A 14,795-nucleotide genomic window follows, 5' to 3' on the forward strand; every position below is an offset into this window, starting at 1 on the left:
AAGTTTAAGATAATTACTCTAAAGCATCTAGTTTTATGATGATGACCTTAATGAAGAACTGCGTAAATCAGCTTGATCTATTAAAACCGTGGTAGATTACTATATGTCTCACCTGTTCTTCCAAGAAAACAAAACGGTGTTCCATAGACCCTGTACGTTTAACTTGATCCAACTCCAACAAATCCATCACTGAATTTATTCTACAATAACAAAAAAAAACATCATCACAGTTGTATTTCTTTTTAAAAAGGAAAATAGACGATCTGTCTGCATAATAAAATACGCATTTATGTTAATTCTGCAGCAGTGTGAACTTAGCTCTGGGGATACTGAATATAAATAAAATGAAAACTACAGCATTTGGTCATCACCAATCGATTTTCTGTAAGAAGCATTTTAGAAAAATAAACACAACAAGCAAACCAGGGTACTTTCCAGGGTAGGCTACACAAGGTTTTGTTCATGCGTGCAGAGCTAACTGCATGTATGGGAAAGGGTAGGCCCAGCTGGCCTTCAGTGGGTGGAATGTAGCCTTTAGATTGTTGACAAGAAAGTAGAACATTCAAAATAAATGCCACTACCTGTCCAAAGACTGAAGACACCGACCCAGTCTCCTAAGAAGCAGCACTTCCCAAGAGACTTTGGGTTAGATTACCAATGTATTCTGGCCTAGGCTGACTAGGCCTAAAACAGCAGTCCTTCTACTGCAAAACTGGGAGTCACAAGTCACCCTTTTGATTGATAAAGCCCCCGGTGAGCTGCTGCCCAATGGGCCGGTTACAGCCCATTTACAATATGGAGGCTGTGTCAAGGAGGCTCAGCCTCCAAACTCTGTATTAAATGGTTCTGCGCGCTATTCAAGCATGGAGCACCGGGATATGAAGTAATAACCAGGCAGCCTGTAGGGAGAATGGTGCCATCAAAGGTAAGTACACCACAGGGTTGGGAGCATTTTTGTAGTGGGAAAGTAAGGGTATGTGCTGTCAAATGTGTACATATTTCACAGGGATACATGCATATACATAAATAAATTCTTAGATATGACTTGTGTTTTCTACTTTTCAGCTGTATCTCTAATCTTCTGTTCTGTGCATTGCTTGAGTTGGGACTGGAGTTGTTGCACATAGTTTTCTTTTAAATATGTTTCCCAGGACAGAAGAGCAGCCTCTTCATTTTTTTCCAGCTTTTCTTCTACAAAAAAGAAAAGCAAACAATCCTACATTTTACGAATTTAAAATGAGTTAACTGCATAAAGGAAGAAACAACAACTACATAGTACAAATGTAAACCTTAATATAAAATAAACCTGAACGTGGAAAAACCAGTCATTCTTCAAGTACTGGTAGAATGGTCTAAATTCCAAAGGTCAACTATCCAGCAACTCTGGATTAGAAGAAATTATAAAAACAAGTGCTGACCATGTTATATTGTAATTTCAAGATTCTTCACCTTACACTCTATTAACACTAATACCAATAGTGACTAGATCAGATGGATCCATATAGACCAAATAAGAGTGTGAATGTAAATTTATATAAGAATGTGCCAGTGTTCCAGTGTAGAATATATTTTGTAATGTGTATGATTTTTGTCAATAAGTCCATCACACGTAAGAAAACAGCATTTGTATGAAGACAAAATCTTACTGAGTTGCTTTTGTCTCCCGGCTGGTTGATGCAGAATGACTTGTTTGATGAACTGATGGAGATGGTTAAAAATAATTAAGGGTGGGGGTGCTGGAGGTCGTCCATGATATTCTTCAATTAAATCGTGTCTCTGAAATTTCCATATCTGGTCAGTGTGTTCCTGAACCTGTTGAAAGGTGTAACTAGTAAGAAAAAATGGAAGGTTTGTTACTATTTCAAATGAAACTTAATCAAAAGAAAATGTCTGAACAAATGGTTAAATTCTTGCAGTCAGTAGAAAATAGATTACTTGGTTTTCGTAGGAGTTGCACTAAGGGGTTTACATTTTCATTTGCTTACTGAAAAATTACTTTTTCAGTGGTCTTCTGAACAAGGCGTTTATGACCACAGATAACAGTTAGTAGGTTATGCAGGGACCAACCTTACATTTTTGCCAACTTTAAGTGAGTTAGTGACTATGGGTTTCCTCATGTTCTCTAAAAGGTCCCCACGCCAGCCATACAGTAAATTCACTTAACAGAGGGTAAAATATAAAACACACTTTATCCCTAATACAATGCTCTTCTAGTCCTTTTAGTTTGTTATGCCTCTTAGTTGACCAGTGTTCATACAGTAAGGTGTGGACTGGCATAGGAAGTTTAAGTTAATCTACGTCTTAATTTGTAAATGTTGGTCCATTAAAACAAACAAAACAAACTGCTTTAGACACCATTCTCTGGCACCAATATAGCTACATTCATTGCACGTTCATCATTGCATCATACGTCACTAAATGGAGAAGTTGAAGATAAATTATGAGTTTTAATTGGCTGTAGAGCTTGAAACATCCATTGTTCTGTCCTTTTTATTCTTATTCACTCATTAGTTAGACTGCATATCAGTTATCATCTAAATAAATAATCACTGTAATTTGTTTGAAATTGTGAATGCATTTTTGTAAAAAAATTTAAAAACATAAGACAATACCAAACGGACTGCACATTGGGAAAAAAATACCAAGTGTCTGTTAGAGTGCAGGACTGGACTGGGGAACATTTCTCAGGTTTGATCATTACTCATTACTCTCATGCTAGGACTACGCAGAGTTTGTGAGTATTAATGTACACATGGTCAATGTATTTGTGGATGTATCGTTGAGAAATAATGCCTGTTGGTATATATAAGTTCTGTATGTATAAGTTATTTTTAACATGTTCAGTCTTTTTTTATTTTTTTATTTTATTTAAATATTTTATACTTTATGTTCTCAGATTTAGAATACATCGGTAGGGTATTACAATGTCAAAAAAAAGGAAGAAAATAAATTCTTGAATGGAATTATACATGTTCAGTCTTTACCAAGTAAACATATCCTTAAGAACAAGTAATTCATTATTGGTTCATTTTCTTGCAAGTGCTAGACCACATAGTATATTGGCTTCAAGGGTGCATTGCGTTTGTGCTGTTGGCTTTAGAGCCTTTGTCAATATTCCTCTTTCATTATGGATATCATATACTTTTAAAATGTTAGAGGACAATAATTGTCATCATTGTTTTTCTATCCTAGATGCACAGTTCATCAACAAACCCCAAAATGTATATATCCCTAAACTGTAACTCAAATACAAATATTTAAAAAACAAAAAAAAAATAATATTTTAAAGCAAATTAAAATTTGCACAGTACTTACTTAAACATGGCAATCAAAAGATTTAGCAGTAGAATGTTAGTGAACAGCAGATACAGACATAGTAGAAGCACAGTCAACCATTGAGGAAAGACCGGCAGATGGTTTTCTTTGTTTGATTCGGGACACTTCTGCTTATTGGGGTCAGTTCCATTTACCGTACACTGATCAAGGCTGAAATTCACACCTTTAATCAAAATATGGGAAAAAAAGTATCTTTATTGGTTTACAGTTTTCATAATACCAATATCAAATTTGGTAATGCTCAGTGCAGGAGCATATCAATACACTCATGACTTTAATGTTAAAGTTACAAAAGGTGACAGGTTTACCAGACTGTAATGCATAAATACCCAGTGTTATATAAAAGTTCACATCCCCAAATTAAAAAAAAATAAAAATAATAATAATTTAAAAAATGTGGCATTGTAAGGGATTTGCAGCCATTGGAGGCTTTGCTGACCATTTTATTTTTGTTTTGCATATTGCATTTCAGTCTGATGCTCTGTTTTGCACATTCTCTCAATTCCAATGAAACCCACTATTTAGTAAATAAACCCCAGATTATGCACAGATGCATTCTATTTCACAAATACTTTGGAATGTTGTAGATAGGATATTATTTTACAGTGCATTGCTCATATACATTATATATATATGTATATATATATATATATATATATGTAAGATTGAATTGTGTCAAACAATAACTATGACTGTCTTTCATACCATCAATGTAGGATGGAATCTGTCCGAATAGCGTCATATAGGAATGGTAAACAACTCCACGGAATATCCAATCCACTCTGATCTCATTGTGAATCAAAATAGCTTGCTTAGCAACTCCAAATGATACAACCCACACAGCCAAGAGGAAGAGAAAAAAGAAAACATCCTTCATCTGTAAATGAATAGAAAAAAGTTAATTGCAAATATCTCCAATGTAATGTAATAAATAAAGGCACTTTAACTAGGCAGCCAAATGAAGAATAATGTTTTTTTTAATAATACCAAAATGTCAGTTGTCCATAAAAAGACAGGAAAGCCTTGTGTAGAGAGCGTTACCTATTGGATTGTCCCTTGTCCAATGTCTGTCACACCTGCATCTGTTTATGATCAGCTCATATTTAATTTTACAGCCATTTCCAAATTTGAAGCAACTATTCTTGCTTTTTTTAACAGATGCTAGTAGAATGTGTGCTTTGGAAACCTGGAACTAAATCCAGCTTGGGATGGCCACACAAGGCAGAGGGGAGATAAGGAGGGGTTCTTCAATTGCCACAGAGATCTTCCGAGTCTTCAGGAAGATGATGTTCACCGTGCATAAAAACAGGCGCTACACACTACTCTATTGCATGAAAGTATGAGCCCATTTTTGTTTCTGTAAAAATATACTGTCAATAAACTAGATGCTTGTCTTGGTACACATTCCAAGGTTATTTAGAACGTTAATATCAAATGTTTTTTTAACATGCTTTAAATTGCAATGAATAGATCCACGTAAATATAGAGCTGCACATCATAAAGAAAACAAGTCATATAAATGTTTTTTTTTCCCCCCAAGTCTTTCAAAGTATGCATACAATACATACACACACACACACATATTCTGTATAATAAATACACCCTGTTGTAACGCCAACAGGGACATTTATGACATTGCATTCTAATGACATAGACATTAATATCTAGTTGGTCCCTACTTGGGCAGCTATAACAGCTTCCACTCTTCCTATTTCTGGGTTAAAGGGGTAGTCAGTTAATTTAGGTATCCGTTTAGGATCTTACCCCTATTTCAGTGAATGTTTGTAAACTATTTACTATGCAGGTTCCCACTGACTGCCTCAAGAGACCTAGCTTAAGCATTCATGCCCATGTCAGGAGAGGGGATCCTATTGTCCCCAATGCATTTAATCCTTTTGGTTGGTTTCAGTAATTAGTCCAGGGGTGTCCCACTGTACAACCAACATGATGCCAACTAGACATGTTGGGCCTCTAGGGTTAGCAAAGGGGATGGCAGGGACATGCTATTAATCCTCTGTTTTTAGAAGGTAATTATTGTATTAAAATACTTACCATTCTCTTAACAATAATGATTTTTGGTCCAAGGGTTTTGCTGATTGTAAAAATATGCATGAGCCGTAAGCAAAAAATAACAAAGTCAAGTGATAGAATGATCCTCCCTGGGTAAAATGTTGCTGAAAATAACCTAAAAATAATGATTAGATTAATCCGTACATAAGACAGAAAAGGTAAGTTAAATGATGCATGAAAAACATTTCACTAGAATATATATTTTTAAAAAAATATTCTCATCATATATTGATTACTAAACAACCAAAACTCATCTGACATTAGAAAATGAGATGTTACAAAATCTCACTTATACATTGTCGTAGCAACATTGCTACACACCTATATACACTACAAATTCTTTTTGATAACAAGATAGATGAAAGCTGAAATGATACCTAGAGAATATCTAATGTTTTTTTCTTTCTATCTTTTTTTTAGTATTGGGAAACCATAGCTGCCTTTATATGTTCTCTTAATGTCACCCCATCAAAATACAGATACACTTCAATTGTGTCATCCCATCTTCTTCCTTAGCTCTATCTTCACCCCCATCATTTAAAAGGCCAAGGTTTCTAGGGGAACAAAAAGCTCTAGCAGCTCTCAGGAACATAGGTGATCCACTGTAAATTCTTGAGACATGCATGGGCCTAAGAAGCTGCCCTAGTATTCCATGCACAGCCATAAACATAACCTTCAATTCATCATTTTAAAAGGGTGTATGTAACTTAATTTAAATACTATAAAGAAACATGTAATATCATATGTTTTCTCACCTGCACGTTAAACCAGCAACAAAGATTAGAATGGCACAGACATCTAATTTATTCCAAAAGTCAGTGATGTACAGTGAAGCCTGTCTCAAAAGTCCAAATCCATCAGGGTCATAAATCAGCTTTCAAGTGAATAAAAACAGTAATACATCAAGACATAAATACAAATCATACAGGTATATGAAATGTGTGATTCTTCTTTTGATGGATCCAAGGAAAATGCCATGTTGACTGAAAAAAAATATGGAATTTTAAGGGGTTCCCAAAAGTATGCAAGAATAATGGTCCAGGCAATAATTAAAAACCAAATCAGACCTGTCACCACAAAACAATTTAGGCTCTTTTTAAAAAGCTATAAATACATATTGAGCAGGATTGGACCGGGGTGTCTGTTTGCCTAAAAAGGACAATCTGCCCCCAGTTTGTTGGCAATTGCACCTCGAAGATGTTGCCCTAGACATTGTCAGCCTAGGGTTAAGTAAAAAATGTGGTTTAGGGTAAATAAAACGAGTACATTCCACTGAATCTATACAAACATAATTTAACTACTCTGTTTTAGTGTGTTGCACCACTTATTGCATGGATCTCCTCTCTGACAATGACTTTGAAACACAGAAGGGAGTCACATATAAAAAATAACAGAAAAAAATAAAACCTAAAAGTAATGCAGAGGAGGAGAGAAGGATATAGAGTGACGCATACAGCAGGCAGACAAAAGCAGACACTCTAAGAACGTGACTTCTTAAAGCACTGACAACACATAGTCAAAGGCAATACATTAACAGATTCAATTCTAAAAACCTACTCTGATATATTTTGTGGTGACAGACCCAGTTCGGTATGATTCACCCTAACTACCTAGATTGTAAGCTCTTTGACCAGGGCCCTCCTCACCTGTTTCTGTAAGTCAAAGTGTTATGTTATATACTACATGTGATGTCCTTTCTACCCATTGCACAGCGCTAAGGAATATGATGGCACTAAATAAAAAATAAATAATAATAATGGTTAGGGAATCTTTGGAGATGTATAAAATGTGTTGAAATGCACATATCTCTACAACATAAATGAAAACATACAGGTCATCCTCATACTTATATCAGGCTAGGCTAAAAAACAAGGATTACAAGAACAGGGCCTCTTCATCTTCTTGATGTATATCTTAACGTGTTATCTTATTGTCAAATTGCATATTGCAAATTTTAAACTTATCATTGATGTTCACTGTCACTGTATTGTAATACACTACAGAACAATAAGTGTAATGTAATGAAGTTGGAACAATATATTGTTGTAACATGAATAAGCCAATATAAAAAAGAATGGGCACTGTAAAGTATCTTAAGATGCAACTTGAGTTGATGTAGGATGAGGACAACCTGTATTTCACAAAACACTGTTGCACAGCAAACACACAGGACAAAAAGTACTGTAAACCCAATAGAGAACAGAAATTAAAATGGACAATAACAAGAATCACCAACACTGACTAATAGGTATACAGTTTATATGTTTGTTTGTTTTAACCAAAGTTTTTATTGTGTTACTACTTGTGAATATGTTATCTACTGTGATCCTACAATTATCATACCTGTCTTATTTCCTCACAGACAAGGGAAAACAACCAGAAGTAAATTACATGTTCCCTCCAAGATGGAGTTGGTTGGAAATCAATCATAAGAACATATGCAAAAAGCAAGAGGAAGCCAAAGTACGACAAGATGTTCAAGTGGAATATAACGATTGGGGCCATGAAGAAAGCTTGGAAACGCTCGGTGAAAGTCATAGATTTTTTCTTCTTCGTCACACAAGGAGTGGTTTTCTGGGTCCTGTAAAAATATCAATACTAACAATAATACTAATAAATACTAGCAGTAGTAATAATAATGGAAATATTGTTGTAAAATATTGGTTTGTACTCAAATTGTCTTATCACACCTACTGAAATTATTCCTCAAGTATCCAGGTATAACGAATTACATCAAAATATAAATCACCAAAAACATTTTGTGTGTATTTTTGAGTTTTGTTGTAGAGAAACTCTTGCTTCTCTCCACAGTAAATTAACTTATATAAAGTGAACTTGTAAGGAACCACAAGACTAGGCAAAAACTTTGGCCATATCCAAAAATGGCAGAAAATAGCATTTTCCACACCTTTACAAAAATGGAAGGCAGAGAAAATATGAGGTTTCTGCAGTAACTTCCACACAAACTAACACTTTTCACTCAGCTCTGGTATTTTACAGCAGGGCCGGACAAGGCAGTCCTGGCGTTTTAAGGCCCATGTACTGCGACATGCACCTGCTCTGCTACCCCAGGTTACTGTGTGGCACTGTTGGCCACTAGCAAACCAGACCGGGAAATTTGCCTGGCATGCCACGTTGCCACTCTAGGCCTGTTTGGCGAGATATGAAGACATGACTACCAGGAAGATAGTACATGGCAATTTTCCAGAGGCAGCGGCCTAAAGCTCTCTACTTACCATCTATATTAGGTAAACAGAGGTGAAGCTGCTTTAATATCTGTTTCAAAATATTGTCCGTATTTGATATTGTTACATACAATAAAAGCAAGCCCTATATGTTCTAAAGATACTAATAGAAAGCATGATAAGGTAATTTGTTACTGCTCTAAGGGACTATTTTAAACTGGACTTACTGGGGCAGAAGTATAGAGGACATAAAGATAATCTCTGACACATAATTATATAATTAAGAGACAAACAAAAATACTTAATTTGATGTAGATCTACTTTTTCCAGTCTCATTTTGTACAGATTCCACAGAAAACAGGTCTGTTAGGTTTTCCCTTTGAAGAGGTTGGATCTGAAGTACCTCCTCATCTTTTCTGTGAAGAAAAAATAATCACAATTTGTAGATAATCCACCAAAGCAAAAACAGCACCTAATTAAAGAAGATTGATGTGAAGCATTATTTCTAGGAGATAAAGTGTAAGCACTAGAAGCACTAGAATCCGACACACCTAGCCATCTCTTTTTCTGGCTGCATTGGGAACATTGAGTATAGGAACTGCCGGATGTATACCTTTTCTACAAAGGACTCATACCAAAGACTACCCTTTATTTTATTGTATAAAAGTCGCACCCCTGTGCACCATTCATTGCTTTTGATAATTAAAAATGTGTTTAAAGCAGTAATCTAAGAGTTACAATACTTGTAGTATATATAATTAATGGGTGTTTGAGGACTGGGTATTTTTCTTTTAGAAAACACAGCAGCTGGCATTTGTAGAAAAATAAAATAGAGACCACAGAGATCTACAAACTTACCTGAAAGTTATTAGACGGGTATAGAGAAGAGGGAAGAATAGCATACAAAGTACCACTCTCCACAGCCCATTATCGACACACAGCTCTCCAAACCAAACTCTGGTGAGAAATGCCTTTAGAAACAGACAAATACTCTGTTAGACCCATCTGACCAATACAGTGCAGCGCTGGCACAGCCTCCATAGTATGCAGTACCCGATGATGCATGCATTTAAAATATGGAGTTCCAGAATATGATGATGATATCATAGCCTGGCACTTAGTAGTGAAGATGCTCAGACTTGTATCTGTAAATTAGTAGGGAAGCACCAAAAAGAAAATTCTGGACTGAAACCAAAAATTCAGGATGCACTTGGCCGAAATCGGAAATGACCCCCCAACCACACAATTTAAAAAAAAGATTTTTCACACTGCTTTGTTGTTGACCCCTCCATTTTGTGTTTTTGCCCCCAGCCAGGACTATGTATATTTATGCTCGAGCCTACCCCTCACTTTGGTATTCATTTATGTAATGGCCCCAGCTAGCTGCCTCCCTTGTGTATTGATGCTGTCAGCACAGATAAAATGCTGCCCTGCTGGATGGGGTCTGCACATCACTTACAGCCTCCCTGTGTCATGCCCCCCCCTTACACATCCATGCTATCACACAAATATTCATTAATTCACTCGTTCACAAACATTAATTCACTCATTCATATACTCATTCACAGATACTCATTCATTCCGCCATTCACAGATACTAATTCATTTACTCATTCACAGATACTAGTCATTCACAGATACTCATTCATTACCTCAATCACACATACTCATTCATACACCCACCCCCTTACCTGAACTGCAGATTTCCCGTCGCCGCTTGCAGACTCCCGCAGGGGCCGCTGCCTCCCTCTGCGTTGCTCGTACTCTGTGCGAACAACTTCTGTTGTCCCAGGGGCTGCAGGAATGGAGCAGAGTCGTGTGACATCATGTGACATGATGTAAATTCACGTGACTCCGCTGGGTTCCTGCTTCCCCTGGACGGAACAAGAGACGTTACACGCAAAGTGTGTGCAGCAGGTAAGCAGCAGGGCCCCTGCAGACACTGTTCCTGCAGGCTTTTGCCCACATTAAAAACAGCCCTGGGGGCTAATTAGTCAGTGGATATGTTTTGGCCACCGATATTTCGGTGCATCCCAATAAATGAGTCTACCTTAGGGATCACCAACAGGTAGCTTACCCCATGTGCGAGAGGCAGGAGATGTATTGTATGTATCTCTTTTAAAGGAGCTAGCCTTGAGATATAGAATTTTTTTAAAAAATATATATATATATATATTAAAAACATTTTCATAGTAGCCCTCAAAACAATGTATTAATTATAAATAATTAGTCACAATTTATGATTATAATGCTGCACATGCACACTAAAATAACATGCAATAAGTGCACTTGAAGTGGAAAATACCTGTACTCCTCCATGAGATACAAATTTCATATCTTTTGCTTCCAAGGCTAATTTTAAACAAGTAGTTTTCCCCCAAGCTTCAGAAACACGAATTAGAAGTTTAAGTGCACGCTCTTCATCTTTTCTGTAACACTCGGTGAACACCCCTTAATCAGAGGAGAAAGGCTGATTTATAAACTGTGAAAGCCACATTACAGCTGCATGGAATATTAGAACCCTCAATAATATGAAATGATATCTATGATTTGTTTATTATTATTTATCATATGCCTATCATTCTTTTGACATCTCAATGAAGTTGGTAGGCAAAAGAAAATTAAAGACTGTACCATAAAATAATAAAATGTTTGTCTCATTCAGCTTACCTGGTGATTCCATGAAGAACAGAACAGAGGGTTAAAATTTACATTTAGTATACTAGAAAATGTAAGTAAAAAAATACCAGCTGAACCGCTAATAGTTAATACAGAGGAGTAACTTAAACATGCATGAGCTAGAAATACGTTATCTTGAATATAAGACGATAACGGAAAAAGGTTTAAAGTTTTCAAAGCAAGCAAATAAATGGGCAGAATAGTTCTTATCTTCAATCAATGCCTATACTTCTATATTCCTATTAACTTTCATATTGATATTGTTTAGTACCTATGGCTTTTTGTTCATATTCGTCGGCAAGGGACAACATTTCTTCAGATGTGTCAGTATCTTCCTCTTCTTTTGAAAGTTCTTTTAGAATCTTACTGGATCCCAGTGCTGCTGCTATGCAGTCATAACCCTGTAAGAAAACAGACTGCATTACGATCCACTGTATTTATATGACATTTTGAACAAGTATTTAATAATGGAAAGGGTTAGCCACCATCACAGGCAAGCTAAAAACAAGTTAAGAACTTACAAAATGGATTATATACAATATCATATTTTAAAGGGTTGCATGTAAGGTTCGCTATTCTATCTATAAAGGCTTTGTAAATCAGGCATCGTCAAGCTTGGAAGTTTCCATTTTATCATTAAAGGTTTGCTACTATTTAAACAGATTAGACAACTGCTAAGAGCATCTTTTGGTCTTGGAAGATGAAAGAGGAAGCCCTTTAGGATTGTGACTCAGTATAAAGCCTATAGGTATTCCCCAGCTTATGTAATATCACATGGGTTAGCTATTGGCCCCTTAAGCCATTTTGCTCATAGCCTGTAAAAGCCACCTTTTAGCCACTCCTAGTGGCCGAAAAATACCTACCTGGATTAGAAAACCCTCTGAAAATAATAATGCATATTGGATAGCGATCTTCTACAATAGAACCAATGCAGTTACACTAGTCATAAAGAGTAAACCCTATTATTAAAGCTGTGCACTGAATCACTGTGCTGCACTGGATCCAGACATGTGAAATTTCTATAAAGAATAAATTGTGTTCAGCTGCCCACTCTGAGGATATAGATCTTATGTTTGTATAGATGATGACACCACCGTTTGATCCACATCAGAATTACAGTCTCACCTGAAACCATATAATTTCAGCTAGTTCCTTCCGGTTCTGCACGATAGCCCAAATAAAAAGATCTCTGACCGGATCCATTGTACAAGATCCTCTACCTTGAGAACGCTTGTGGAAAGATCGGAGTGTAACTCCTTGCACCTAGAAAAAGCATAACAGACTTTATCGTAGCATTCAACGACTATGCCTAATGACTATGGATGTTAATGGCTCACCTTTCTTTGAAGTAAAAGAATAATAAAAATAAGGCTGAACCAGCATAGCAGTTATATTGTTTTTTTTATACCTGCACATGCATCAGGGTGCAACAGGTAAACATCTTTCATATTGATAAGCCATAGCTAAATATTAATTTTCAACATTTTAAACTATAAATATTATATATCTATCTATCTATATATATATATAGATAGATAGATATATAGATAGATAGATATAGATAAATAGATATAATATAATTTCAAGATCCTAGTTCTGCTAACACATTTATTGTTTATAATTTGTTAAAACCCACCTAAATACAGTATTTTTGAGAATACAATTTATCTGATTATGAAACTTTTAGAGAAACAAGCTATGCTGGAGAAGTAATTTCCAGGAGGCATTTACAAAAATCTCCCTTATGCATAGCACTATTCTTCCTACCCAGGTACTTGGTTTGCAGAAGATGTGTTCAGTTTACTAGTGCGCATGCGGGCTGGCTTATAGAAGAGTTCCAGGGGTCTTTTGGAGACCTCCTGCCCACACAAGCAGAAAGTGCTCCCACTGACTTAAATAAGAGCACTTGGCTGTTCCAAGTAATAGTTGGATAATGGAGGGGTGGTGGATTAAAAAGTACAAAGTTAAATTGTGTCTGTGCTACTAGTTACCCCACATGGAAAGCTGGGCATCTTTGTAAATACATTTTATATCTTTTATTCAATGTAAATAACTTAGAAATAGACTAGTCGCCCACATTTATTTTTATATGTGGTACCGCAATCGATAAACGAGGCCTTTCGGCATTCTTTGGCTTGGGATACAGATGCTTGGTGAAGTCACCCAGCAGTTCTCTCAAGACCTGTGACACGTGGTGCAAGCCGAGCTTTGAATTCTTTGAAGTCTGTAATCGAAACCTTTCATCTTCAATAACTTTGGCAAGCTTGCTATGAAATAAGCAAGATGGGTCTGTATTGTTGTACAGGTTAATCAGCGTATCTTGAGTGGCGTATTCATCTAGACGCACTCCATGCTCCAGAAAAAGCTTTACAAAGTCAGGTTTATTGCCAATCAATGCCGCCGTCATAACTGGGTGAAGATCCGAGGGCTAAAGAACAATACAAACATAGGTATTGTACCAACATGGAAAAAGTGCCTGTAAACACATATGCAGCGAAGGGCTAACAAGTATAACCAATTGGTCTAGTAATAAAACAGCCCAAAAGACATTTGGCAGACAATAATAATTTAATAAATGAACAACGATAACATGTTGTATAAATAAATATACAAAAAAAAGCTTCAGAAAAGGTGTTCTTATCTGCATAGCGATACACTATAAAATACTGTAAATTCAACAATTCCACAAATAAATCACAATAAATTTACTATTATTACAGCTTTGCACAAAAATTACTGCAAATAACCCCAAAATATTACAGTTGTTCAGTATATAGAACCCTTTCTGATTGGAATGCAGTAGATCAATTTAAGACAAAATAAAGACAGAATAAAACCTAGACATATTCTGTATTTCTGAACTGTTAAGTGGAACACTTAATAAACTTGGCTGTGATCTTTCACACATCTTTGCCAACCAATTAAAAACCACCAGTTTGATGAAAAAGTGATGAAAAAATATTGGTAAACCACAGATTATGTTTATTGTATAATCAAACCATTTTAGACTCTGTTCATTAAAAATCTTGCATAAAGCAATTATGTTGTATAGCCATGTTTGATATGCCTTTATATGAAAAGTGTCATATAAAGGGTCAGACCACTAAAAAATATTCGGTCACCATACAATCATGGTCCAATTGTTACTCTTCATACCTTTTAACTAAATTTATTACTTGCGCTTCTTGTTTTTTCTAAAATGCCTTGATATCTAACATAATGAGCATTATCTTATAAATTGTTCTGCGCTGAAGCTATTGTTCTTCTCTTCAACCACCGTTGCAATGGCTGCCTAGATCAAATAGAATCATCAACCTAACAGGGAGAGATACCCTAATGCGGACAAACAATCCCAAGAACTGGTCATATATATAACATTCTAAAATATTAACCCTATTACATGGTTATATTTAGTGTACTGAACTGTAAAGTGTAGGATTTAGAAAAAGTGAAAGGCAGGTCAACTTTAAGGTAGTGTACAGCGCTTTCAACATAATTACACAGATAATGAGCACAGTAACTATG

At 35.9% G+C, this 14,795-nt stretch overlaps 1 protein-coding gene across 1 annotated transcript in view; it reads right to left on the reverse strand.

Moving 5' to 3' along the window:
- TRPM2 (transient receptor potential cation channel subfamily M member 2) overlaps positions 1-14,795 on the reverse strand; it is a 38,873-nt gene that overhangs the window by 7,753 nt on the left and 16,325 nt on the right. Inside the window, 13 exon segments of the mRNA XM_053471331.1 lie at positions 113-200; positions 1,059-1,191; positions 1,647-1,828; positions 3,316-3,499; positions 4,042-4,213; positions 5,389-5,521; positions 6,162-6,280; positions 7,750-7,980; positions 9,446-9,562; positions 10,897-11,042; positions 11,542-11,671; positions 12,396-12,533; positions 13,348-13,698. Coding sequence (XP_053327306.1) covers positions 113-200; positions 1,059-1,191; positions 1,647-1,828; positions 3,316-3,499; positions 4,042-4,213; positions 5,389-5,521; positions 6,162-6,280; positions 7,750-7,980; positions 9,446-9,562; positions 10,897-11,042; positions 11,542-11,671; positions 12,396-12,533; positions 13,348-13,698 — 2,124 coding nt within the window.

The sequence above is a fragment of the Spea bombifrons genome, chromosome 7 (assembly GCF_027358695.1).
Source record: "Spea bombifrons isolate aSpeBom1 chromosome 7, aSpeBom1.2.pri, whole genome shotgun sequence".
Classification (NCBI taxonomy): Eukaryota; Metazoa; Chordata; class Amphibia; order Anura; family Pelobatidae; genus Spea; species Spea bombifrons.